The sequence below is a fragment of the Brachyhypopomus gauderio genome, chromosome 1 (assembly GCF_052324685.1).
Source record: "Brachyhypopomus gauderio isolate BG-103 chromosome 1, BGAUD_0.2, whole genome shotgun sequence".
Lineage (NCBI taxonomy): Eukaryota > Metazoa > Chordata > Actinopteri > Gymnotiformes > Hypopomidae > Brachyhypopomus > Brachyhypopomus gauderio.
In genome coordinates this window covers 26,796,171-26,823,988 of record NC_135211.1, presented here as the reverse complement: position 1 = coordinate 26,823,988, position 27,818 = coordinate 26,796,171, and the positions used below count along the sequence as shown (strand labels likewise).

General features: G+C 48.0%; 1 protein-coding gene across 1 annotated transcript; it reads right to left on the bottom strand.

Annotated features, from left to right (window-relative positions):
- Nucleotides 1-11,374: 11,374 nt before the first annotated feature.
- Nucleotides 11,375-27,533, bottom strand: blacat1 (BLACAT1 overlapping LEMD1 locus). The gene is made up of 2 exons (XM_077006507.1): nt 26,761-27,533; nt 11,375-14,483 (listed from the first exon to the last, which is right to left on the bottom strand). The coding sequence occupies exon 2, from the start codon at nt 14,442-14,444 to the stop codon at nt 14,328-14,330; it is 117 nt and encodes a 38-aa protein (XP_076862622.1). The 5' UTR covers nt 14,445-14,483; nt 26,761-27,533; the 3' UTR covers nt 11,375-14,327.
- Between the last annotated feature and the right edge of the window lie 285 nt (nt 27,534-27,818).

The following is a 27,818-nucleotide window of genomic DNA, read 5'->3' as shown; positions in this document are numbered from 1 at the left end:
ACTGACCAACCTGAGGTCTCTGAGAGAAAACATCAACCACAACAAATCAATCTGACTGCTAGTGTGTAAGGCCCAGGTTGCCGTTGGAAACCAGGGATCCATGTAAACCCCAAAAGGAACAAAGATATCTTCTGTTGGACAAAATAGCTTCATTCTGGATCAGCCCGCTTTGTGCTAATGCCTTTGATTGACATTTTTCTGACTCTCACATTAGAAAAGCAAGAGCAAGATATATCATCAAAATCCACCATCTATGGTATTGCATTAAAGTATTCTATAGTATCAAGTTAAGGTATGCTATGGTATTCTATTAAAGTATTCAATGGTTTTCTATTGCAGTGTACTGTGGTATTCTATTGCAGTATTCTATGGTATTCTATTAAGGTATGCTGTGGTATTCTATTAAGGTATGCTGTGGTATTCTATTAAGGTATGCTGTGGTACTCTATTAAGGTATTCTATGGTATTCTATTAAGGTATGCTGTGGTGTTCTAATAAGGTATTCTATGGTATTCTATGGTATTCTATGGTATTCTATAAATGCCCTTCCTGACGCAACCCTCCCTATTTATCCGGGCTTGGGACCGGCACTAAAATACACTGGTGTGTGCACCCTAGTGGCTAGGTTCTATTAAGGTACACTGTGTAATTCTATTAAGGTATTCTATATGGTCATGTTATTAGACCCCAGCAGTGCAGTGATATATTTTGCATGGGTTATAGTCATTTTGCACAGGTTACAGTCATTTTGCACAGGTTACAGTCAGTGATTGTAGACAAGGTTAACTTAATTAGTGTCACGGTACGGCGGCCCCCTACTGGTCGCCCCCGTCTACAGCAGCAGCTTGTCCTGTGGGTGTGGCGTTGTGTTCGTCCCTCAGGTGGGCGGGGCCCGCGATCCGTCTCACCTGAGGGTCGTTTGTTCGTCTATATATGTCTTGTCTTTGTACCAGTTGACTGCTGGTTATTATATCCTTAATTCGGAACAGTTCACGGGTTTTGGTTTGCGCACTTTACATATTAAACCATCCTATTTCCCTGAGACTTGGCGTGATCGCTTCCATTTATTTTCGCTCACCCTGCCCGTCACAGAATAACCAGCCACCTTCGGAAGCCGCCAGTCTCCTTTGCTTTCTCCTTCGTTCGTGGTCATGTCTCGTGGTAAGTGTTTGTCTGCGTGGTGTTTTGTGTGAAGAGCTTCGCCGTGCTTATGTGTTTTGTGTATGTATGTAGCACGGCGAGGACCAGGGCAGTCTGCCCTGGGAAAGCTCTTCCTGTACATTGTTTGTCTGTCTGAAGAGTTTCGCCGTGCGTTAGTGTTGTGAGTGGCACGGCGAAGACCGGGGCGTCTTCCCCGGGATACTCTTCATGTTGTGCGAGTGTAAAGTGTGAACGGGCGTCTGGATCAGTGTGCGTGCTCGTGGTGTTGAATGTTTAATGTTTTGTGTAAAGCGCGGAAGCCGCTCCTCACTGTCGCCTCACTCCCCGTTGTGTCTTGTGTTTCATGTGGGGAGCGACTGCGAACACGAGCGGCACGTCGCTGTTGTGTTTAAATCGAGCGCGCATGTGTGGGTCTCGTCCGTTCGTCGTCTGTACACCGTTTTTGTCTAGTCTTTGCGTGTGTTGTTCTCGCGTGCCCGTGATATGTTTAATGTAATTCCACACATGCTCCTCCCCCTTGAGTGTGTGTGTGTGTGTGGGGGTGGACCAGTGATGGTCCCGTGCTACGGGGAGTGGCACGGAGGGCGTCGCTCCTAAGGGAGTCCCTGACCAGGAACGTGGGGGGTTCTCCTGAGCAGGTGGAACTCCCCTGCTAAGACGGAGACCCCTCCCCCATTGTAAGGGGGATCAGGGCAGTGCGCGTCTGTGTTTTGTGTTGGTGTGTGTGGGTGTGTGTGTGCTTTTTGTGTTTTATGTGCAGGTGCTTCTCCCTGGCGGTGGATCGTGGCAGTCCTGGACCTTGTGGGGGTCTCCAGCTGGCAGGAGCCCCCTTATGTTGTAGGGTGACCAGCCCGGTCGGAAAGAGCCCCTCCCTAGAGGGCTGGGGCCCCCGGATGTTTGGGGACGATAGGGCTCTGGTCCAAAGAGCTCCTGCTGAGGATGGAGACCCTCCCTCCTGCTCGGGGTGACCAGGAGGCCCTTGGGGGCTGTTCCCCAGCCCGCGATAAGGGTGCTCTGGGCCTCGGTCTCTGGCGCTCCTGGGTTTGGTGGAGGAGTTCACCTCGTAAAGTCAGGCTCCGGCTGGGGCTGACTCCCCAGGAGGCTGGGGTGGCCCCTAGCAGAAGGCAGGGGCCAGCTCCGGGAGGAGGTAGGTCCAGGAGGTGACTTAGCCACGCCCCAGGGAGGTAACCTGCACACATACACCCCGGACGGACACGGAGCCGTGGCCCGCCGTCCTCGCACCTGAGGGGCTATGCGGCTTAAGGCCGGTTAGGGCGTGAGGGCCCTGTGACCGACCGGGGCGTGGTTTTGTCTTGTTGACGGCCCAGTCGGTCCAGGGTCCCGCCCAGGTAGGTGAGCTAACCTGTGTGTGTTTTGTGTTTCAGCTCTGGGACTACAGGGGGTGTGTCCCTTGTCCCTGCCTGCCTGCCCCTTTGTTTTGTGTGCTGCTGCTGTAGGCCGCACAGCCGGTGGAGGGGAGTGCGGCTTGGAGGGGGGATCTGTCACGGTACGGCGGCCCCCTACTGGTCGCCCCCGTCTACAGCAGCAGCTTGTCCTGTGGGTGTGGCGTTGTGTTCGTCCCTCAGGTGGGCGGGGCCCGCGATCCGTCTCACCTGAGGGTCGTTTGTTCGTCTATATATGTCTTGTCTTTGTACCAGTTGACTGCTGGTTATTATATCCTTAATTCGGAACAGTTCACGGGTTTTGGTTTGCGCACTTTACATATTAAACCATCCTATTTCCCTGAGACTTGGCGTGATCGCTTCCATTTATTTTCGCTCACCCTGCCCGTCACAATTAGCAGTTTGAATAATCTTCATCTTTGCTAAACATGGCATGGCAAATTATCATTACTTTTGTCAAGGTGAATACTTATTTAATTTTCTTTCAGGACATTTGCAAGGATACTGTAAAGACAATGTCTATATGTCTATATATGTGTTTAAATGAAATGTTCAAATGGTCAGTGCATTAAGAGCATGAGAACATGATAATTAGATGTTTTCATATTAGAATAATGATAATACTAGAAATTACTAGTATTTACTAATTACTAATAATTACTAGAAACATAACATTTTAACACCTTTAAAATCCAGCAAGCAAAAGAGAACATAAATTGAAATGGCAATTAAATTTGTAATATTAAATGATTATATATAAAGGACCAAAACAACAAATGAGGATAAATCTTGTATGGTATAAATGGATCTCCAGATCTTACTGATCTCTCAGGTTCTGTAAACAGGACAATAACGAGACAGGAAGTGCCCTATGCAAACTTCAAAGGTCTCAATGGAATTGAATCATCAAATTTCACAGTCTGAACCTTATGAAATGCAAAATAAGGTTACAAGCGCATTTTGAGATTGTTTGTAAAAGTTGTAGCAGCGTCAGTCACTTTTCTGCTAGTCAATCCCAGAGATTGGAATGATAGTAACTAACAGAAAATAAGCTGGTCCTTCCGTCTTTTTCTTGAGGAAGAGTGGAATTTGTGGAATTGTGGGACTGGATTGAGGTAATGTAGAATAGCTGGTCTAGTTGGAAATGTGTTGATAGATTTGATGTCTAACCATTTTACTAAGGTAAACAAAAAGGCAAAATCAGTTCAGAATAACATGGGTAGGCAGGAGTGACCAGTCTCTGCATGAGGCAGGACGCAGAACGGAGGACGTAGGACGCAGGACGCAGGACACTAGTTATGGAACACCTGGATAGGCCCACGAGTGTTGCAGTAATTCAGTATAGCTGAAACAAAGCCATAAATATGTTCTTTACTTTCAGCAGTGAAGACAATGTCACCGACATTAGTGAGGCGACAGTACACGGCTGCTGACATGAATCTTGGGACTGAGGTCAGTGTCAGCAATGGCTGCTGGGATGTTGCTGTAATTTTTTTCCTTGGCCTTCTGGGTGAACACATATTTGTCTGAGTGTCAGGACCTTGGTCTTATCTTTGTTTAAATGCCAGAAATGCAGACTGTTATTTATGCAGTCAAAGAAGTGTTGTATATGCATAGACAGACAGGTAGGCTCTCTTCAGACAGACAGGCTACCTGTCTCTCTTTAAACTCTCAGTTTAAGACTTTAAGAAGTTTTATTTTGAAATGCTGCCATTGCTCTGCACAGGACAAACTTACTTCAACTGAGTATTTTCACTCTTCTGAGATTACAAGAGAACAAAAATAAATTTAATTTGAGCAAAGTCCACTCTAGATGTCAGGAATAATATAAAGAGATTGTTATCATTATGGGATCATAATGCCCAAAGAGCCATTTTAAAGTGGAATAGGTTGTTCCACATCTAAAACCAGAACATAACATTGTCGTAAAATAGCCATTTGGGTAAAATGATATTCTTGGGTTAAAACTGGATATGATTTGAATTATGCCGTGTGAGACACCTCTTCAAAACAAGGTTACTGTCATTTTTTTCTTTCTATTTGATGTCTATTTGTATCAACCTTCATATTTCTCTGTCATACCACCTGTCAAATAAGGCGATGGAGCTCCCCTGTCACCGCCATTTCACATCTGTTCTTCGGCTCTTTGTACTTCATCCTCCTCCTGAGTAGAAGTGGCATCTGTGTCTTTCCAGACAGAGTTGCTAGTGTTTAAGTCCACCTGCTGTGTAGCTGTACCTGTAGCCGCTACAGAAAGTTCACTGACTGATGGTGACTAATCTTCTCTGTATCTTTCTTGTAGTGTTTTTCACGGACTACCTGTTTAAAAACATGGATATGTAATAGCTGGGAGTATTGTGAATGCGTAAATGCATATAATTGCATAGATATATAATCAGGTCATGTTTTATTCATAAGCATCCGTGTAAAGTGCATTTACAGTGTACATGCATATGAAAGGATGCATCAAGCTAGCAAATGACCTTTGGTCCAAACCTGGTTATTCATGAAAGACAATGTTTGACAGCTCATACAGGCACACAGGTCTGTAATACTATCAGTGCAGACCATATCATACCATCAGTGCATGAGTGGAGCCTGCCGTGTGGGATTACAGTTTACAATTCACTGTAAACTTTATGGCCATAAAATGAATTACAGGCTCAGCTGTAGACTCCATTCCCCCGCTCCATTTCAGGGTTTGGGTTGCATGTCGTCAGTTGGAGTGCAAGGCCAACACGTTGACCTTTGCTAAGGGTGGTGCAGGGGCCGCCTCTACCCTTCTGTGTTTACCATTATGCACTTTGGAAGTGAAGGGGTCAAGGGAAGCCCCGGTGTAAAAAAACGCTTCTTAAACAGGGATACAGGGGCTTTGGGCTCCGGCATGACCCGTTAAGTGGAGTAATAGGAGAAATACGAGCTACTGTCATGGTAGAACAGAAGGCACTACAGACCCGGAGTGGCTGGGAATGAGAAACTTTAATCTGCATTTTGTCAGCATGCATCGGCCTGATGTGTGTGTGTGTGTGTGTGTGTGTGTGTGTGTGTGTGTGTGTGTGTAAGGGGCGGCTGGCCAGTGTGGTTGCTAGGTTACTAGATCATTGGGAGGAATGGGTGAATCTTGGCCCCTACACCGCCTCCGTAACTGAGTGGAATAGCACTGACCGCTTCTCACTACAGCGATTTTCTCACTCCTGTAAATGAGAATATGACTTCTATTTCTCGGTTAGAGGGGAACTGTCATCACCTTCACGAAGAGTGAGGGAGAGACAGATTGACAGGCGTAAACATATTGTATGAAGGAAAAATGGGAGTTGAGGATAACAGAAGGAGATAGAGAGAGCAAGAGAACGAGAGCGAGGGAGGGAGAGGGAGAGAGTTAAAGAGAGGCATAGGAGGAGAGAGGGGGAGGGAGAGAGAGGATTGATGTTTTCTATTATTTTAATGCAAATTTAAACAAATTTTTTGTTTAATGTTTAAAGGGGCCATATGACAGAAATTTCTTTCATGTTCCAACAGCTCCACCTTTAAATGTCTCATTTATCCGATCAGTCTTTACCTTTCCATCATTACCCTCTCGGGGTGTAGCAGTGGTATCAGAAGATCTGGAGTAGCTCACCTGGCTTAAGGATGTTTAACCACAACCAAAAACCCCATCAAACAAGCAACCCACAGCAACATAAAAGGGAGTTTGTACAAAACCAAGGGGACTGTCTCTTTAAGGTGGGAGAGACACTAACCAGTCAGACCATGGAGATACTGCAGGATTAGATACAGTATGCTGAAGAAATCCTTCCTGAAATCCTCCCCAATCCGCCTGGAAACAGATGAAGCCTGGATATCAAACATGTCCTTGTTCATCCAACGGGGCTACATGGTGTGTGTGTGTGTGTGTGAGAGAGAGAGAGAGAGAGAGAGAGAGAGAGAGAGAGAGAGAGAGAGAGAGAGAGAGAGAGAGAGTGTGTGTGTGTGTGTGAGAGAGAGAGAGAGAGAGAGAGAGAGAGAGAGAGAGAGAGAGAATGAGGCAGAGACAGAGACCGAAACAGACAGAGAGAGAAGCAGAGACAGACAGATAGAGACAGAATGAGAGACACAGAGAGAGACAACGACAGAAAGAGGTGTAGAAATAGGAAAAGATAGACAGAGAGATAAACAGAGACAGCAAGAGAGGAGAGAAACAGAGAGACAGCAAGAGAAGAGAGAAACAGAGAGTGCCTACAAGGTAATGAGGTACTGTGTGAAAGTGTTTCAATATAAGGTGTAAATGTGAAGACACTAATGCCCTCAGAAGTGAAATTTAAACTGTATGAACAAGCGTGTTTCAGGATTTGTGGGAGTGTGGGGGGTGGCTTTGTGCTGTAGAGTAAAACTGTTCTGAAGACCTGCAACGAGATTAAAAGGCATTTTCCCTCTGAAAAATATTCGCTGAAGCTCACTGAAGTTACCACAAAAGACTCACTTCACTGTGCAAATTGTATAAAGATGTTTTATTCAAAAGCACTGGGGTAAAATATCTTTATTAGAAAACATTATTTGCACAGAATCCAAGGAAAGTTGCATCCAGATCAATCACAAAGGAACATCATGCATGTATGGTTTATAGAGGAAAATACAACATGGATGTTGGGTTTAGACTGAGTTGTGTTATTGTAAGCATTGGACAAACACATTCTCCAAGTCGTCAAGCAGCAATCACAGTAATATGTTTTATTAATGAAAACATTTGCATCTCATTTGGCAGGATCATGGCTTATTGGCTCTATGGCTCTCTTGGGAAAAATCTGCATATTAATGCTTTGCTCCTCATATATTGGAAAAGGCACACAAAACATAGCACTCACGTATTAGCATTGCTAAGAAAGAAATATTATAGTAAGTCATTGTCTCAAAAAAGTGTATATAACAAAGTTTAACGTGAATATAACAATTACAGTGTGTGTGTGTGTGTGTGCGCGTGTGTGTGTGTGTGTGTGTGTGTGTGTGTGTGTGTGTGTTTGTACAGGTGTGATCTACCACAGTGTACCTAATAATAGAATTACAGTACCTACTGTTAACACTTTCTAATAATATGTTTCTAAAATAAAGTGTTGACTAAATCCAAATATAGTATAAACTCTATGATTACAATGCCCATAGAACTTTTGAGTAGATTTGAGTAGACAGTGCATACATTCATATTAGAAAGCCCACTTTAGAGAGGAAAGTAAATCAAGATTTCACTTTAAATATAAAATATTGGAGACCAAAGATATTGGTGACAGATGTGAGAATGTGAGTGGTAATATCAGAAGAGATGAGAGCGTCGTGCATGTACAAAACGATGGTGACAGGGTTGGAACTCTGCTTGCTTTGGGGAAAAACCTCACAATATTTCGACTTTCGCTTTGAAAGTGTGTTATGGAGGCATTTTGTAGCAACAAGCACATTCATCTGCAAAACCTCCAGCCTCAGCTCACTCCCCGATCGCTCGGCGCTGGAGAACGGACAGAGAGCTAATGGTTCCAGGTTGGGTGTCATCCTTGGTGGCATGTGATAGAAGGTTAGGATACCGCGCGTCTTGGATAAGACGGCTTTTTGTCGTGCGTGTGTAAGTCGGCAATACATAACTCCTTTATCGCTAGCTGCTGGCCTGCTAAGCTTATCCCAGATTTAAGACCGCCACACGAGTCTTTCTAATGAGGCTCTCTGGGCCAGAGGGATACGTCCAACGTGGACGTGGTTGGCATGCCAACAGAGCTGCCCCACCTAGTACCGCCTCTGTTGCGCTTCTCACACACACACACACACACACATCCACACACGCGCACGCTCTCTTAGGGGAGGGGTTGAGCCTTAACTTCGGCCTCCAGTAGTCCTGCCATGCTGAGATGCCGTCGGCACGTTCGTGTCCTGCCTTTTCTCTTGTGTTGCCGCCACATCACATGCTAGCTTGCCCATGTGTGTGTGTGTTGGTCTGTGTGTGTGAAGCCTCATTAACCTTGAGGCGTGATGAACAGTGTGCATACCAAATCTCACGTATGGCACCTCTGTTGCAGCAATTGCAGCTTCACCTCACGCTGCCTGTTAACTCCTCCTGAAGCAGGAGTGTATGATTACAGGGAACAGACTCCGCCCCCACACAGGGGCGTGCGGTTGTGAGCTGCAGGGGTGAAGATTGGCCCACAGGTGCCAGCAGGCGCTGGCCTTCATCATGACGAGGGCCGTGGTCTGCTCGGAGGAGATGCGGGGCCACTCTGCGTCTCCGCCCGGCTCTCTCTAGGCCGTCTGTGCTCCACACACACCTTCTCACCTGCGTTGGCGCTGCAGTATTGTTTGCAGGAGGCACTACGCATGGTGCTGAGCAGCGAATCTCACCTCCAGAGTGCGAGAGCGAGAGGGAAGAAGGGAAGAAGACGCTTCTCTGCTCTGAAAAAAAAAAAACGAATCGCAGGTCTTCCGGGACGTGTACGGCGGTGTGGAACTTGTCACGGCCGCTGACTTGGACGGAGATAATGCAGGGAGTGCGGGTGTGGGTGTGCGGTGCAGGAAAAGGCGGAGCAGGGGAGAGGGAGGGCAGTGGGGGCTGAAGCGGGTGGAGGCGGCACTAAGCTGCTTCATCAAATCTCCCTTCATGACCAAACAAGCGAAAGTGGTGAAGGGGGTCAGAGTCAAAATGAAAGAAAGGGGTGAAGATCTGACTCACGATGAACGACGCTGTCTCAGACAGCCGTAGACAAAAGCCCTCTCTATTTCAGACATGTCCAAGCTCTTCTTTCTCGAAAATGAGAGGCCATAATGGGAATTATTCTGTGAGATGTCTGCGAAACACAGTCGCTGGCTAGGAGAAGCTAATGAGAGATGAGGAACACTTCAGTCCAGAAAATCTCATTTTCTAAAGAGCAAGGCTGCATAAAAAAGGCAAGAACCGTAAATTATAATATCGATGTTTTCCTATTATTCTCACCCACAGGAAGCAACAGAAGAGCGTATCAAGGGAAGCACCAGAGGAAAACAAATGATCAAGATCTTTTCTAACCCCCTCACAACATATAATTAAACAATCCAGGGACCACAGCCCCTCATTTGGAAGTTGCAAAGGCCCTTTTATTCCAAATCAGTATTCGCCAGAGCTTCCCTTGATACTGACGATGGTGTGTCTGAGTATGTATGTGTGTGTGTGGAGGGGGCGGGTGATGCAGGACGGCGAGAAGAATCTGTGACTATTGATCAGCTCATTTATACAATCAATACAATCAGGGATATCCCCTAGGAATCTGATTAAGATTTCAAGCATAGTTTAAAGCCTGCAAACTTCATTCTGACATTTCCAGTATGGCTTATGCAGTTGTAATCATTTCAGATTTGCTTCTGAGCAACCTTTCCAATTCTTCCTTCTTAAAAAGCACGGCCGCCACACCCCAGACTAGATCACAGCTACAACCACCCCAGACTAGATCACAGCTACAACCACCCCAGACTAGATCACAGCTACAACCACCCCAGACTAGATCACAGCTACAACCACCCCAGACTAGATCACAGCTACAACCACCCCAGACTAGATCACGGCTACAACCACCCCAGACTAGATCACAGCTACAACCACCCCAGACTAGATCACAGCTACAACCACCCCAGACTAGATCACAGCTACAACCACCCCAGACTAGATCACACCTACAACCACCACAGACTAGATCACAGCTACAACCACCACAGCGTCTGCGTGTTCTCCCACCGCCATGTTTAGTCACAGTGCTGTCGTTAGCGTTTACTGCCGATAAACTGGGAGGGCCCCACGCTGGCAGCTCCGAGTCTCCAATCTGCATTCGTTCACTTGGCAGCACGCACAGAGCAGCTGCATCTGCGTCTCACACATTTAAAAAGACGAGTGACTTCCACACACCGCCTGCTCCGCGGGGCACATTCGGCACCGAGCAGCTGGCGCACGCTACGGTCTGGCCAAAGGTGGGCCTGTTTCTGGCCTCGGAGCGTTTGGGGTCTGTGCTTTGGCCACTGTCCGCTTTGCACTCGACGAGAGGCTGGCCAGCGCCTGGGTGCACGACACGCTTGACCTCTCGCCCAGACTGGGAAGTGTCAGCGTGGCCGACGGCCAGAGTTGGCCGCTAATGCCATTAGCTCAGGGCCAAAGTCAGTCGTGGGCCCGGCTTGGCACTCCCATTCACTACTGCTGGGCCTCGTTGATGTGCACGGGAACGCCTCTTATTGCTTTCGTAAGTGTTTTTCTTAGGTCTTTCCCGCCTCTTCCCTTAACACGCCCCTTCCCTTAATTGGCCACCTCCCCTTAACACGCCCCTTCCCCTGTCATGCCCCTTTACCTTAACCTGCCCCTTTCCCTAACACGCCCCTTAGCTGTGATCAGGCTGTCATCTCTACTTGCGAGGGCTTCGTGGCAGTGCGAAGGAACTCGGTGGTGCGTTCCTTTTTCATCTTCTGCGCTTTCAACTGGAAATTAAATGTCTTTTGGTCTTATCTTTCAATCCCGCCCGTCTGGCTGGTTATTCACATTGACACCTCCTTTAATGGTTTGCCCAGAGAATCGTCACCTACCAGGCTTCTTAACGCCCACGCTCTGGCCGCTTGATGCATGAAGACTTCCCTAAATTGGCAATCAGCAGAGCTTGGCTCAGACAGGGACTCAGCTCACTGCCGCCCTGACTCCAATTCCCCTCCCCCGGCCTCTGCTGCTGTTTTCACCGGGGCCCTGACAGGTGCTCCCGACAAAATCCATTACCGTTGCAATTACACAGTCTCGCCTCACCCCCCCCCCCCCCCCCCCAACCCCCCACCCCCCGCGCCTCCTCCAGCTCCGCCCCCTCTCTCCTGCTCTATCAGGGCTTGCCATCGGCCAGGGCCCTGCCCGCCTGTCCGTCCCGGTGATTGGCTAATTAGAGGAGCTTAAGAGGAGGAAGCCTACTTTAATCTTCATTAGGGGACGGAGACGGGCCTGGCTGTCAGCGCCGCGGCTCCAGCGAGCGACACGGGCGAGCGCGGGCGACCCTGCCGCCGTCTCCTGGGGGCTCCCGGCCCACCTTGCCTATGGCGTGCTTGAAAAATGACGCCCGGATGTGATGAATGTCGCCCCGCGCATGACACGGATCATTTGTGTTCCCTGTCTGCTTTTCTGAAGGCACCGACAGCCCGTGGGTTTCACAGTCTAATGGGACTCCGGACTAAAGAGATTGGGATAGCTTAACATGCCTTTTTGGTGTGTGTGTGTGTGTGTGTGTGTGTGTGTGTGTGTGTGTTTGAGCGTGCTGATGCTGTACGACTCTCACACTACGCCTTCTCCGTGCTTCCGTATTGAGACTTTCAACACAGACACTGAAAAATTAGCATGTTCAGTGGTGCGAGTTAAAACTGTAATTAAATCTTGCCTGCTGTCATTGCTTAACAGAGCAAACATGTGAAAAACAGCCCAATCTGATGCAATGAGCTCCTTCAGCACCACCCACCTATGAGGAGTGGAGGTTCTGCCACAGCAAGACAGACACAGCCAATTAGTGTGGCTGCAGGTAATTAGCAGCCATTTCAATCTCCTGTTCATTAAATCTCGTCTTCCCCCTGAAAGGGGTCTGCTCCTATAACATGATAACTCGTCTGGGCAAACAGGCGCCCACCTCGCTGAAATCGACTTGACCAGCTCCCATTTCGTGTTTAAATTAGCAGGAGAGCCGAACTGCAAGTGTTCCACCACAGTTCCCACGGCGAGATCGAAAAAAACGAAACGAGAAAATCTCGACTGAGTGAAAACACACGCACTTCGACGGCTGAGCAAAACCAACCTCGGTCAGTGCTTTCTTGAGATCGCATGAGTGACAAACATGCTTTTATTAACACGCTCCGCTAATAAGCAGCCCTCCAAAGGCCTCGTCTGAATACGTGAGAGGAGATTATATATGCGAGAGGAGATTATACGCGCGAGAGGAGATTATCCGGAGTTTAAGTCTCCGAGTTTTTCCCTTCCCATTTTATTTCCGCGACATGAGATTTTGGGGCTTCGGTGATCCTGGTCCGCTTCCCGTCGAGGGAGATTAATTGCCTGGGCTCGTCCTAGCTTGCGTGGCCTGCATAATCACCTCTTCTAATGAGGCCTGCCATTTACCACCACAATTACTGCAATTTTCAAACCCATTCAAACCCTGCACCCAAAGGCCAAAGTTTTGGTCAGACCCGTTGCCATGGTGAATCCCCCCCCATTTTAATTGAATATATTCATGCATGGAAGATGACTTTTTTTTTCATACACGCTTGCGGGTTATACATGCATAAATGTGCTCAAAATGGTGATAATTGTGGGATTTCATTGGACAAAGTGTGTGACAGAGCCTGTTTTTGCTTTTCATATGATGGTGTGACTTTTGTGTGTTCATGACCTAATACGATGTTTTTGACTTCGGTAACCTTTGGACACCATGGCCCCTCCTCCTTTAACACCCCATAAATTACCACTGCCATTTAAGACCTAATCACATTAACCTTAGGAAGAAACTGGAGACCTGAGAAACTTCCTCTAGGTCACAGGAGCTATGTCTAGAAATAGCATGCACATTCACCACCCCTCACTTCTGCCTTGTGTCCTTAGAGATGGTCCAGAATCATTCAGGGAGAACTGAAAGCCCCTGAATCTTGTCTTATTGGGAAGTGTTCACGCTTGCCCCCTATCACCAGTCTGCCAGACAGCTCTGGTGTGATATGATTGGTAAGGTCCAATTCACAGCGTGAATAAGCCTCCCCCCTGCCTGATTACACGGTTTGATGTAGCGTCCTAACTATTTCCCAGACACACCTATCGGTAGGAGACAAAAAAAGAAAGAGAAAGAACCCCCCCACCCCCCATCCTCCGCTCCTCCCAAGACTTTAATTCAAATTCATGCCACGTCGACTTCCAAGTTCGGCACAGTAATTGAGAGGAAGTCAGGTGAAACTTGCTCAGGGCCAGATTTGAAGTGTTCCCCAGAAATGACAGATGGTGCCCATCCTGTTACTGTGGTGGCATTTGCGAAGGGGCACTTGGATCTCCCCAGGGGTTCATAATTACCATGAAGGCAATTAACAGGCAAACTGTTGGAGAATGAAGGCACCAGAACCAGGTGAGGAGAAGCACCTTCATGGCAGCCTGCCTGTACTGAAACACCTTCACCCAACACAGCGAGAAGACCTGTAATCAGCTTGGAACCATGTAACCATAGCAGTACTATCATCTTATTTTAAATGCAATTTTTTTTAAACAATTGCTTATAGTGGGCAGAAAATATCAATGTTTTTGTTAGTGGTGCAACACTGTCTAAATACCTGGGTAGTGCTTAAGCGGTTAAATGTTTATGTGGTTGAATGTTTAACTGGTTAAATGTTTAAGCGGTTAAGTGTTTTACTGGTTAAATGTTTAAGTGGTTAAATGTTTAAGCGGTTAAGCGGTTAAGTGTTTAAGCATTTGCACTTGTTGAATGATGTTAGTTTTAGGGGTGTTATGGTTAAACTGAGTTTGTGATTTGTGGTAACTGATCATGCATGTCACTAGCACATAGTACCTTGAGCTCAGAGATTGTCTCACACCGGATGAGTGGTGCGTACAGATGCAGTGCAGGATGTGCACCACAGTCTTCGCAGTCATCGTTAAGCTTGTTTCAGAGGGTTCATGTTCACAAGGAACCCAACACCTTAAGTTCATGCCCTGAGCTTGACTGAGGACTTATAAGGAGGCTTTTCATTGGTTTCTCTATAACTTACTGGAACACCAGAGTCACGAAGAGTCCTGAATCATCAGACCTGAGTCTCATAGTCCTGCTGCCGTTCCTCTCCTGACTCCCTTATCTTCTTCCTCTTCCTGCGGCAGAGGCCGTGGAGACCACAGAAGCAGGCGAAGGTGAACTGAGGCATTGCCTACCTGTCTCCCAGACGTCCAGTGCTCCGTGCCACCTGTAGACATGGGCAGAGAGAGACAGGCAGAAAGTTCTAAAGATGATGGATCTCTCATATCAGACATCATGGACCCCTCAGAGGGGACCAGGCCTAGGCAGGCATGGAGGTGGCTGAAAACCTCCCTCACTCCAGTAAAGGCGGGAACACGCGTTTTGCCCCCCACTCCCCCCAAAAAATCTCAGACATGCCAGCGAATGCACGAGTCTCGCCATTGTGCCCTGCGAGGCGCGATTCCACGAAGGCCTGCCAAGCCCGGGGCCTGGCGAGAACGCCGTGTTTACTGGCGACGCATTGTTCTGGGCTGCAGGCCTCTTCAATACCTCCTCAGCTGCAGAGGGGAGATTACGGGCCTGGAACGCTGGGGTCTTGGCGTGCTGTAGGGGGGAGCTTTGCACTCTGATGAGCTTTCCAGCGAGAGTACGGCGACCGGGCCGCTCCTATCGCACCGCGTGCAGGCCACAATCAACTGGAGTGGTGCCTCGCCCCGGGACTGCGGCTTCGGAGAGATCTGGGGGTTTAAGCCTCACTGCAGGGAGCAGAAGGAGCCTGGGCTCATGCTCAGATCCCTTCAATAAGTGCCTGAATTCATATGTATAGGGAGCTGGCGATGCCGCTTCTTGTGTATGCATACGGTGTCTTGAAGGAGGATTCGGTGCGGGATGTATGCGTATGTGTGCGTACGTGTGTGTGCACGTTTGGGGTAACGTGCACAGGAAAGCAATGCGGTTGATGCCTTTGTGAATCCGACTGTGTAAAACCACATGAAGTCTCTCTGGTCCCATTAGGGCATTTGCTGGTAATGTTTGAGGGCTCTCCGGCGATAAGAACTACACATGTAAGGGACTTACAGTCACCAGCCACACACACTCCCATTTCTGACAGGCTTGAGAGTCCATTTACAATCCCTGGGGTCCCTGGTTTAAAGGTGGTGGTGATGCAGGTGTAGACCCCCATGGCTGTAGCCATCCACTGGCCCACAAATGGAGCTCAGAGACAGAGCTTTGTCCTGAGAACTCCGGCACCAAGAACTAAAATGATAATAAAGTTGAGAATAGAGCACTTCTCTGTGTCAGAGGGGGCTCATACCTTCATTGCCTGAGTAAGGTAATAGAAGGCCAATCAATAAGCCGGACTATGTGCTACGTTCACAAATCAAACCTGGAGGGAAATTGATCTTCTCTGGTAAATGCTCTGTCGAGCATCAATTTTGAGCAGTGTGGAAATCCACCTGCAGTTTTTCTATAGTGGACATTTGTTACATACGATTTTTATCATACCAAGGATAGTAAGGACCTGGTGGGGCTGATCTGACATGAATTGAACTTGAGGCCACACGTCTGTGAACTCTTGTGGCAATCAATTTCAGACAGGTGCTGGGTCTGGAGGCGAGGTCAGCAGGGTGGAGTCTCAAGCTCACGCAGCACCAGCACCTCTACGTGGTGGAGCAGAAGGGTGCGGATTGGTGGGGTTGTGTTTTGCATCAGGGGATGTAGCACAGGCATTAAGATCAGGGTGGAGTCTCTCCACAAACACTCGGCTTCATAAAGCTGCACACACACTTAGAAACATGCAAAGAGGTTTACACTGACTTTTTTCTTTTTTTTTTTACATCACTGCATGCAGCTACTTCCCCTCCAAAAGTCACCATCAAATCCCTGGTTAAACTCCTGTGCACACACTGCAGGGCAGTCTGAGACAGGCACGTGATCACAGACACAGACAGCCCTGCTCACTCAAAGCTACACACACACTCATGCACACATTCACACATGCATGCACACACACACACACACACACACACACACACACACACACACACACACACACACACACACTCACACACAAGGGATGCTGGGACACAGCTGTGGTCCTCTTATCTGACAGGTTAGCACTCACACTTTGACAAATTAGCTGAGCCTTTCAGGACCTTACGCCATGGTGTGCCCACAGATGTCTGCCTGTCTAAAAAAAGGAAGAAAGAAAGAAAGAAAGAAAGAAAGAAAGAAAGAAAGAATAATCCCTTGTGGGATCTGTGCGTTGTGGATGATACTATTAATATATGTTTTTAAATCATTGAGAGCGTCTTGTTCTTTTCCGACTGCCTCCCCAAACCCCACCACCACCGCTGCCCCAATCGTACAATAACAAGCACGGGTTCACCACTGCCTGAGAGGAAATACTACATTAACATTTCGCTTCGCATCCGTTTGCTCCCAACGAGTCTAATTAGGGAGGGGAGACGGGTGATAAATACTGCAGGCTTCATTAAAAACAGCCTGACTCAGCAGCTAGGGCTAACAGGGAGACGAGGAGCTTCCCGCGCTGCTAAAGCTCCCTGCCACGGGCACAATTACCAGCCACTGTGCCGTTAGTGCCTCCACGCGCATAGGGAGAGAGCCTCCGGGCACTGTGTGTGTGTGTGTGTGTGTGTGTGTGTGTGTGTGTGTGTGTGTGTGTGTGTGTGTGTGTGTGTGTGTGCACGTGAAAGCGATAATCAGGTAGCATCGCTGCCCTAGAGGTGCACGGCTGCCGCGTCCCGAGAAGCGTAATGTCCCGCACATCAGCAGCAGGACGACCGCTTCCGCTTGGCAGCAGGCACACTTTTAATTACCACATTAAGAGCATGACTGCACTCTACAGCTCAATGCAAACCGCATTACCAAGATGGATTTGCAGTAATGCGGGAGCTCCTTGTGTTTCCCCGCCAACAAAATATAGAGGCTGCGCAGTAATCCACGCTAGCGTAACAGAATGGGGATGTGAGCTATTATGAGCAGGACAATGTTCTACCTGTGCTAATTAGGAAAATACGAGAGGCTGAAGCGCAGTTCACTTCAAGTGTGCAACACATACACTTGACTTGCTACATGGAGACAGTCTGAGAAAAGTGATCTCGTCCGCGCACCGTGCCTGACAGAATAGTTGTGTTTTTTCCAGTGATTAACCAGTGTTTGTTCTATCCAGTCTGTTTAACTGGCAGTGTTTGAAGAATATAAAGAAAACACCAAAAAGAACCAGGCAATCTGCATTAGTCATGTGACTACTGCTCCTTCTGAGAAGCATTATGAACCAAATGAACCCTGTAATTGACTAAGATTTATATCGTGTTCTGTACTGTGTTAAGAGGGCTGTGCGTTCCCTTTGCTCCTTGGCCCCCCTTTGTGGATGTGCTGTTCTCTTTCCTGCTCGCGTTTTTTGGTCTTCATTCCCCCCAGGTTTCCCCAGCTGAGCTTCCACTCTGTACCCAATGGCTTTGAACCCTATGTGACATGGCAGAGAAAATCACATAGGAATAGAAAGCCATAAAACACAGCAGTGACCATGTGTGTTTGCAGAGGAACAGCAGCCAAACCACCTCCACCACATCCCCAATATGCACCACCAATATCCGCCCATCTCCTGCCCCCACACATCCTACACTGGCACACCCCATTACTTTCCATGTGATGCAGACGTAACACGTTAGCGCTCACACACTCCCTGGGCATGTGTGCATCACAGAGACGAGCCCAGATGAGGGTCAGGGGAGCTGGCACTGACAAATCCGCTGCACAAAGAGGCCAAGGATGCAGGCGTGCAGGGCGGGAAGATGTGCAGGTCCTGCTTCTTCAGGCCGAGTCTCGCTCTCCCTGAGGGCTGGCTAAGAAAGTTAGCGCTGCCACGCGAGCTGTGGCCAAGACTTGCTTGTCGGGTCTGTCTTGTGTGACTTTTGTTTTTTTCCTCTAAAGATTATTTAGGTCTAACAAAAAACTGCTGAACTTTAGAAAAACTCCCCAGAAGGCATGAATAATTAATTCAGGGAACAGGTATGTCTTCAACTTGAGCACAGCTAGCAAAAGCAAACCTGTTTCATTACTCTCTCTTCACTTATTTATCCAAATACCATATCTTTGGATACTTAGCGACTTTTTTTGAAAAACCCAACTCACAAAAAGTCCCCAAGACAATGAACAAAGGGCAGAAAGAAGGAACAACGTTAATCAAAGGGAGCGTTGTCCATGGGAATGGACTGGTGTATAGTAAAACGGATAGCCTAATCCTTCCTATTTTGAACATGAGCCTCGTCTGACTTTTTAAAGAGAGACAGACAGAGAGAGAGAGAGAGAAACAGAAAGAGAGACTTAAATCCTTGTTCTGTCTTCAACATACTGGATATTGGAGGGGGAGTTAGAAGGGAACAGGTACAGAGGAAGGTTTAAACAGATTTCTGCCATTATCAAGACCTCTGTGGAAAGAGGTGGGAGGCTTATATATTCATTTGTTTGTTTATTTGTTTTTTATTTAAATCTCGGACAGGCTGATAAGAACATCAGGGGTCATATCTGACAGATAATCCTGATGTTCAACAACGAAAACAAAGGTTGACCACAAGAATATTATGGCCAAATATCTCCATAATTTGGAGCCATCAGCTTAATCCCTGGCAAGTGAGTGTAGGCATGAGTGACAGTTACCAGTTAAAGTAAAGTACTATCGTCAACTGCAATGGAATTCATTAGTGTGTCTCTCTAGCCGCTGATCAAATTCCACCATGTACAGAAGTGACTTTTCGATCAGGTTATGGCATTTCACAAGAAAAATAAATAAATAAAAAGATCCATAGACGAGGCGATTGATTGGTTTTGTCTTGTGCGAGTCAGTCCTTTCAGAGCGCAATGAGAGGGAACGAATGAGCAAACACAAAGAAGTCGATCCCCTTCACTTCACCGATCTATTGGGCCGGGGAGGAGAGAAATGAACGACTGGAGAGTGCTACCTGCACTCCAGAGAGAGAGAGAGAGAGGGGAGAGGGAGAGAGAGGGGGAGGGAAAGAGACAGAGGGAGAGAGAGAGAAAGTGAGGGAAAGAGAGAGAGGGAGGGAGATAGAGAGAGAGAGAGAGAGAGAATCTAGTTAAAGAGCGAAACATGGCCCCATTGATCAGTGGTGCTTATCTATCTCAAACCCTGTCTGAGAGGGGGAGGAGGGATGATGGGAGGGGCTACAGGAGGAGGGGGCGGAGGGATGATGGAAGGGGCTGCAGGGGGAGGGGGAGGAAGGGATGATGGGGGGGGGGATACAGGGGGAGGGGGAGGGAAAGTGACTCATACTTTCTTCCAAAAAAAGGAAAAAGGCTAGAGAAGTATAACAAAGTCACACAGGTCCTGCTGGACCTTTCCATTGCCATAGCTGTTGCAGTCATGTTTCTAACTCTTCCTACTGATTGACCCTTGGCTTTTCTTCATAACGGACGATTAGCACCTTCACAAGTCTATGCAAATGTTCTCATATCTACGCAACTGCTTTTAATGCTCCAGAAATGGATGCCGATGTGTAGCAACAAATTTCATTTACTGATTAACCATGTTGCTGTGCCTCAAAACATTTATTTGTTCAAAGACTTCAAGAACCAATTAAGTCATTCTACCTCTGACATGTAACTAATGATATCTTTATCTTGAGGCAGTATGTCTGTGTTCTCAAGGCAGAAACATGATCGAACACCTGTTTGGCTTCAGCTGTGATGAAAGAGAGAGAGAGAGAGAAAAATCTACAGACCTCCACCACTCTGTTGATTCACTTTATGATCCTTATTCCTGATAGGAAACTCTTCAAAGCTTCAGATTTAATTAAAACATTTAAAAAAAAAAAGCTTTCAAAAAACGAAATGGCTATTTTTCGTTTCCATTTTGGGGCTGTAATGCAGAGTGACTGGCCCTTCTCCTTGCCTGTGCCTTCTGTCGCTGTAAGCCGCCTCCCCCGTGTCCACAGGTAAGCCTGCAGAACTGGCCAAGCCCCTCCCTCTCCACTTACGGACCAAATGGAAAGGCCAAAAAAAAAAGAGAGTAAAGGCAGGAAAAGGCTCCAGTTGTTCACACACAAAGCCAGAAAGGGGAGTGGGCCCGGGGGTGGACAGAGGGGCCGTTTGTGGAGGTGGTATCTAGCTGAGGCATTTGAGGCGCTGAGGAGGGAGTGGGAGACTGTGGGGGGGCCAGGTATAACTATCCATCAGAGCTTCGAGTTCTGTCCTGCTGGGCCAGGGCCCGTGCGAACAAAGCGTCCATTCACGACGCTCACAGTGCCGATTTTTTAGTTTTTTTTACTCTTCCTTCTCTTTTTACTCCTGTTCTTTTTTCAGCTAGGAGGTCTAGGTAAACAGCTCTTTGTCATGGCCGCGGATACTGATACGTTTGTCGCAAATGAAATGCGGGCACTGCCTGTCTATCAAATCGACAAATCGATAAGAGTGGCGGAAAAGTAACTAGAGAGTGAGTTGTGTTTTTTTAAGAGCCATTAAATCAAATGGAAAGCTATTTTCCTGACCCTTCACGGGAGTCGTGCCATTGGTGTGAGCTCTACATCTCCCCCTATAGGACGACCATAGAACTCACCCCTCCCCCTCCACCCCTGTTTTCTTGGCTATTTAAGCCTCTGTCTGAGATATGGCAAATTGATCTTCTCAAGTCTTAAACAGAGGCAGCCATTCGCTCAAAGCCTCTGCTTTTGTCCCCACTGGCAGCACTCCCGCGCCCCATTCTTCCCTAGGCTCTTTTGAGCGGGTGCATTAGCCTATTGATCAAACCGCAGTGCTCATCCCACCCCACCTAATTATACACACACGCTCTATAGAGGAGCGCGAACACCGCTTATTAACAGTCACAACATTATTACGCCGGCCCTTTTCCCTCAGCAGCTAATCACGCGGCTAGATCCCACCCGGAGACGGAGCCCGCGCACGCGCGCCCGGCCACCTGGTGCTTTCGGAGCGAGGAAGTGCACGCGCGCGATGAGAAACACCAGCGAATATGAGGACACCCGCCTACTGCTACTGTGAATTAACACGTTAGATGTGATTGTGATCTATCTATCTTTATATATATATAATATATTTATATATTTATATCCATTAATATATATCGTCCGCGTTAGTGTGGGTATTTCAGGGAGACCAGAATTAAACGGAAGACCTTGTTTTCTGCTGTTTACTAACTGTAAATCCTTTACAACGGGGTAGTTATACGGACATACGGGGTGGGGGGAAATGTAATACCATAGCGTGCAAACAGGAACCTCGTAAACAAAGATGGATTAGAAGAAAGAGACTTGCGTACCAGCCGAACGGTAGCCGGGAATTAAAACCACGTTTGTTGCTTCTGATGTTGAGAGGGAAGCGGGTGTTTTACCCGTTCCAGCTCTTGAAAACTAGACATTCTCACTGATGCTCTCGATTTTAACAGGCGTCCTCTCACACAATACTTACTACAAACCGTGTGAATGAAGGAGCGCTCAGTAAAAGGCTTTTGTTACAAACGCAAGCGATTCTCGGCTATGCACACCTTATGAGCGACTCCGCTCCCTTATATTCCCGAGTTGTTTTTCCTCACTGTCACTTTATGGTAATCGAGTCCCCGTGGTGAATACAGAATGCCCTCCTTTTGCGCTCTTAATGAGGACATCCTGTCACCCTGTGTAATTTAGGAGGCAGAGAGGTCAAGGTGATATGGGAACACGGCATACGGGGAGAGGGGAGAGAGGAGAGGAAGTGACTGCGAAGCACACACCTGCCACAGCCCTACGCCGGGGCAGAAAAACTTCGCCCCTTCTAATCCGAGGTTTCGACTTCAAGCTGCGAAGCCGACGTAATTATAATGTTTCTGCAGAAAGACGGTATTTTGGAGTTAACAGGGCTTATTTCATAACTAAGTTCTACTCAGCAGACCATAAGTAATCGTGAGAGGCAATAATTATTCATTGTACCCTGGCATGAGTCAAGTGCCAATCTGTTTCGTTTGGCAGGGACCGTGTCGCTCGCGCGAGGAAATTCCCCACCAACCGTGGGCGCAGTTAACCACGCGAGTAAACAATTGCGCACACGCATTTCTTCGCATGCTTCATGCCGGTGTTACACAATTCGGTACGGGCAGAGTGGAACAGCAGTAGGCTAAGAAAGAGGAGGAGGACTGAAAGAACGGAAGGAACCGGGAGTTAAAAAAAGAAGGAAAAAAAATCGCACTTCTAATCAGGGTAGCCGCCTTCTCGGTCTCCGCTCAGCGGGCTTCGGTTAGTGACAAATGACGGTAGGTTCTGCGTGGTCCTACACCCACCTCGTAGCAGAACTCTGACCTCCCGTCGCTCGCTGTCCTGGCACGCGAGTCTCCAGCTCGTGCGCCCTCCCGCGCGCGGGCGCTCGCTGCGAACGCACTGGCTGCTGGCGATTCATTAATCTTGATGCAGCACCTGCACTCTGGCTGAGGCGGGAGCATCTGAGCTCCCGCTGCCAAATGTCACATTTCATCGGATTAAATTAGCTTTATCTCTGGCAAATGCCTTCCCCTGCGGACGCGAGAGTGATTTTTTTCTCTCTCTCCTCACGCACCTCCGGGAAGAAATGGGGTCTACAGGCGAGACATCAATATGTATTTATTCACCAACCAAAAAGCGTTAGCATCGAGTTAGCCTAATTGATGGGAGAGGGTCATTACAAGTCAAAAGAGAGAACAGATGAATTAAACAGCGAGGTAGGAGAGCAGGTTTGCGGGAGGTGTGGGATTCCGCCCCGGCTGAGTTGTAGGCAGGATGAATGGGTTCTAGCGTAGCCACACTTCTGTACGCTTAGCATGCATGTGGAGGACGATACGTTCTGCTTTCTATTTTTTCCTCCTCGCTTTTACTCCACTGTCCATCTCTCACTCAATCACTGACTCGCTCGCTCACGCACCCGCTCAATCATCCACGGCCCCCCCGAACGTCCTCGCCCCCGCCCTCCCTCGCACACTCCCTCACACAGTGATGCAATGGTGGCAGCTGCCGGGGATGGGGTCCCCCTTCGCTAACACAATCGCAGCCACGAGAGCCTGCCAAAAGAACGCACATACTCTCTCTCTCTCTCTCTCTCTCTCTCTCTCTCTCTCTCTCTCTCTCTCTCTCTCTCTCTCTCTCTCTCTCTCTCTCTCGCTCTTACACACACACAGCTCGAGCCGTGGGCATTTTGGCTACATCTATATTTGGGTATCGGCACTATTTCGGGACTTCCATTGTTAGATAATAAAACTGATAAATGATTGAAGCTGAGAAGAGGGTTTAATCAGCCTCTGTGGAAAACACACACACACCACTGAGTCAGATCTTTACACAGTTTAATAGGTTTAACATATTTAAACTGATTTCTAGATGTATCCGTTTATGACTGGCATGGGACTGTCAGACTACATTCAGAGCAAAAATAAGAATAAGGAAAATGGCACGCTCCAGGGAGACAGAGAGGAAGGAGATGTTTTAACGCAGATTCCTTGCCCGGTGTGAGGGAGGTGGAACCCACGGGTTCTGCCACGCCCACCCCTCCACCCCCCCAGCAACAGTCAACACTGAGCTCTAAAAAATTACGTCATTGCCGAACCCTTCCACAACACCAGAACCTCAGTATACAAACAGGCAGGAGGCAGAATGTCTCGCAAAACATTTGTGAAATTCACCATCCCATTCAAGTCTTGCACATCCAGCATTTGCTCTTTACTAGAAAACTCAAAGCTATAACACCACAAGTTATAACACTATGTCATAATTATTCTTCTGGAAATTATTATTCTGTGAAAATTATGAGCCCATCTAGACCAAATTCAGGCATAAAAATCTGACCACAGCACCAACCCGACTCAGAGAACAACTAATGCGGTGCAAATTCGAGTCACGTTCAGCTGGGTGAGTGTGGTCACAAACCAGGTCCTTAAATTCCACATTGTGAAAGGGTTATGGCAGCCCGGAGGACATCTCAGGTGAGAGAGACATGATCGAAAAGATGCTCAGAGGGTGTGTGTGTGTGTGTGTGTGGGGGTGAGGGGGTGGGGGTGTTGAGAGAGTGGGTGGGGGAAGGGCCAGCACCGACATTGTCTGGGGCAGATGAAGCTGCCCCAGCACACCGATCCTGCCCCGGGTGTGGGCTAAAGCGTGATGCAACCTGTCTCCTCTTAACCCAGGAACGAGCATCTCCTTCTGCCGCCCGTCGCCCTTTTAACCGCCCCATCGCCCTTTTTACTGCCCTAATATCTATTTGTCTGATTTCTAATGGTCTTTCGTTCTAGCTAATTTCTGTCTAATTTCTAATGGTCTTTAGTCATGTCTCACTAATATTGGGATTTATTTGGTGTGTAGTGATCCCCTTAGCGGCTGCCTGTAGTTTTCTTGCTCTGCGTGTTCTCTCTCTCTCTCTCTCTCTCTCTCTCTCTCTCTCTCTCTCTCTCTCTCTCTCTCTCTCTCTCTCTCTCTCTCTCTCTCTCTCTCCTCTTTACCATCTCCTTTACTCTCTGTTTTCAATCTTTGTGTACAACAGAGAGGCATTCACTGGAAAAGGGGATTAATAAAGTATTTCTGAATCTGAATTCTGAATCTGAATCTGAAAGAGATTCAGTGGACCTGCAGTTTCTGAGCAGGCTCTGTGTGTGACTCCTGTCTGTCTCCTGATGGTTCTCACAGCATGTGTAAGGAGAGCACGGATCCCACTGTAATCTGTCTGGACTAATTTGGCTACTGTCAGTCTACACTCACAGCAAGTGTATTCTGCCCTCTGCGCTCACACACACACACACACACACACACACACACACACACACACACACACACACACACACACACACACACACACACACACACACACACACACACACACACACACACACACACACAATCATTATGTTCCCTTTCCCACATGTCTTAGCAATGGGAGAATGCTGAAAAGAGTGTCCTGATTTCAGTGTGGAAAATCCACTTTCAGCTCACAGAAGCGGATTTCTTTGGACTCTACAATACTGTCTGCCATTTGCCATGCTGTTTGAGGTAAACCCTTGCCGCTTAAGTCAGGTTTTTTTTTGCCTCTGGCTGGTAAGCAGAAATGCAGTAGCAGACCATTCTGTCAGCTCCAAACTATGAAGTTCTTGAATCTTTAATATCTAATAAAACACCCTCCTGGGATGGTTAACATTTCAAGAAAGAGGCTTTTTTTCTAGTAGAAGAACAAAAGCCATTCTCTATTAATGCAGTAACAGCACAGCAGACCTGGAGCCTTCTGCCATGAGACATGGACACAGCAAACGACCCGCCAGCACGTCTCGCTCAGCAGACACGCAGACACACCACACCACAGCTGGGCACAGAGGAGCAGGTCTATGGGAATTTAAGCCATGAACGCACCTCAGTTTGAAGCAGTGGGTGATGGGTCAGGGAGAGATGGACAGAGAGGAGGACAGAGAGATGGACAGAGAGACGGACAGAGAGACAGACAGAAGGAGATGAAGTGTGAGCAGAGAGATGGTCAGCCCTGTGTGTGCCTGAGAACCTGCTGAAATCTCTATGAGCGGCACCAGCTTCAAGAAACAGGCTAGAAGACCACATCTAAGCTCAGGGACAACACACTGGTCTATTAAACTGCATTAGTCACCATAAGTATTATATTCTTAAAAAACACACACACAGTCATGCACATGCTTGGAGCTGCAGCTTCAGGAGATGGAGTTGTACCTTCTCAGCACAGACCCAGAGCCCTGTCCTAATTTAGCATGGTATCTATTTCTGTCCAGCCCTGGGGGAATACCTAAATTTGTCATAGTGAATGTGTGCATGTTTCACACTGTTTCTAAGTGTTGCGCTTTCTGTCTGTCTCTCTTTCTCTGTGCGATGTGTGTGTGTGTGTGTAACACACATAAGGTGGGGGGTGTAAGCTGCAAGCATGAATGGGTAAGAAGAGTGATTGTGGAGATGAAACAGTGTCCAGGGGTTTTAAGCCACAGTGCAGGTCCCAGCATTCTACACCCTCAGGCTGTCTGCATATTGAACCAAAAGATAACGCAATCACACACTACCCAGAGGACCCGTCCAGCATCCCAATAACCAAGCGCACGCGCACCCACACACACACACACACACGCACCCACACACACACACGCGCACGCACGCACACAGGCGCTTAATCAGTCTAGCACTACACCCTGTTTTCGCAGTCAAAAGCTTATATCTGACTTTGCTGTAACGCCCCAATCCCAAATCAGTCCGAACCCACTTGTCCAACACCCTTCCCACCAACACACAGACCCACACACTTAGTCAGGGACTCTGTAAAACCAGCAGCAGGACAAACATTGTCTAAATGACTCATGCTCTTTAAACAAAAGCAGAAAATACACAGGCACACGCGGCAGAGATGACACCTGGTAACAAAGACAGCCGTCAAGAGGGACGTGGGTCCTGTCCGGCTGTGGTTAGAGGGCAGAAGAGTGAGAGGGAGAGGATGGATTCAAACGCACTCACCTCAACCTTGCACCGTCCTTGCAGGAACTGAAAGAGGGATCGGCTCCCAGCAGCCCCGGCTACTGCATACTGAGGCAGTGGAGCATGGAGAGAGAGAGAGAGATAGCAGGTGAAGGAGAGAGAGAGAGGGAGAAAGAGTGAGGGAGGGGGAAGAGAGAGAGAGAGATGAAGGGACTTGGTAGGGAGGTAAAATGAAGGAGTGTGAAAGAGCAAGGGAAGGAGGGGTGATGGAGGAGAGGTCTGAAGTAGATGGCCAATCAGTGTAGAGATCAGCGCGGACTATCTGACGAAACGCCTGTGGATTAGCGCTCTGCGGCTTCTAGCGACTTGGAGCGCGGAGAAAAAAAATGGGTAAAACGAGAAAAGGGCCCTGGTGAATAAATGAGAGAGAAAGAGAGAACGTGAGAGAGAATGAGAGAGAATGAGAAAAAGCGAGTGAATGTAAAGCAGGGGTGAAAGTGGAGTAAGGACAGACGAAGTGTCCCGGGCGCTGAGTGTTCTTTGCCGGGTTTAGGATCGCCTGATAAAGGTCAGGGGCAGGAGAATCTCTTCCCCTCAAACTCGCCTCAGTGTTTTGAGGTGGGAAAAGGATTCATCGTTGCACCTCTCTTCCTCAGCTTCTGCTTTTGAGTCTTCAAGGTGTAAAAAAAAAAAAAAACGTACATTGTCCACATTCTCATTGTCGTTTTCTTGGACCAGTGCATGGACTGGAGGGGATGGAGCAGTGGCACTGGTGCTGGAATCTCGACCTGGCCCTCCCCCACCTCTCGCCCCCCGCACCTCCTTCAGTCCTGCTTCAGTCTCCTCAGGATTCCCTCTGTCTCCCTCTAGGCTGGAGAACATATCGCCTCTGGATCATCACGGGCCTCGTCGTGGGTGGCTGGCCCCCGCCCTCCCCATTTCCCCAGAGATAATACGGCGATTCAGGAAAATGCCACTTCCCGAAAACACCAGGTGTTCTCTCCGGATTGGTGGGCCAGCTGTTCTTCTGGCTTGGTTACAGTGCGGGCAATCTCCAGCTTCAATTATTTTGGTCTCAAAAGCCGGGGAGGACGAGG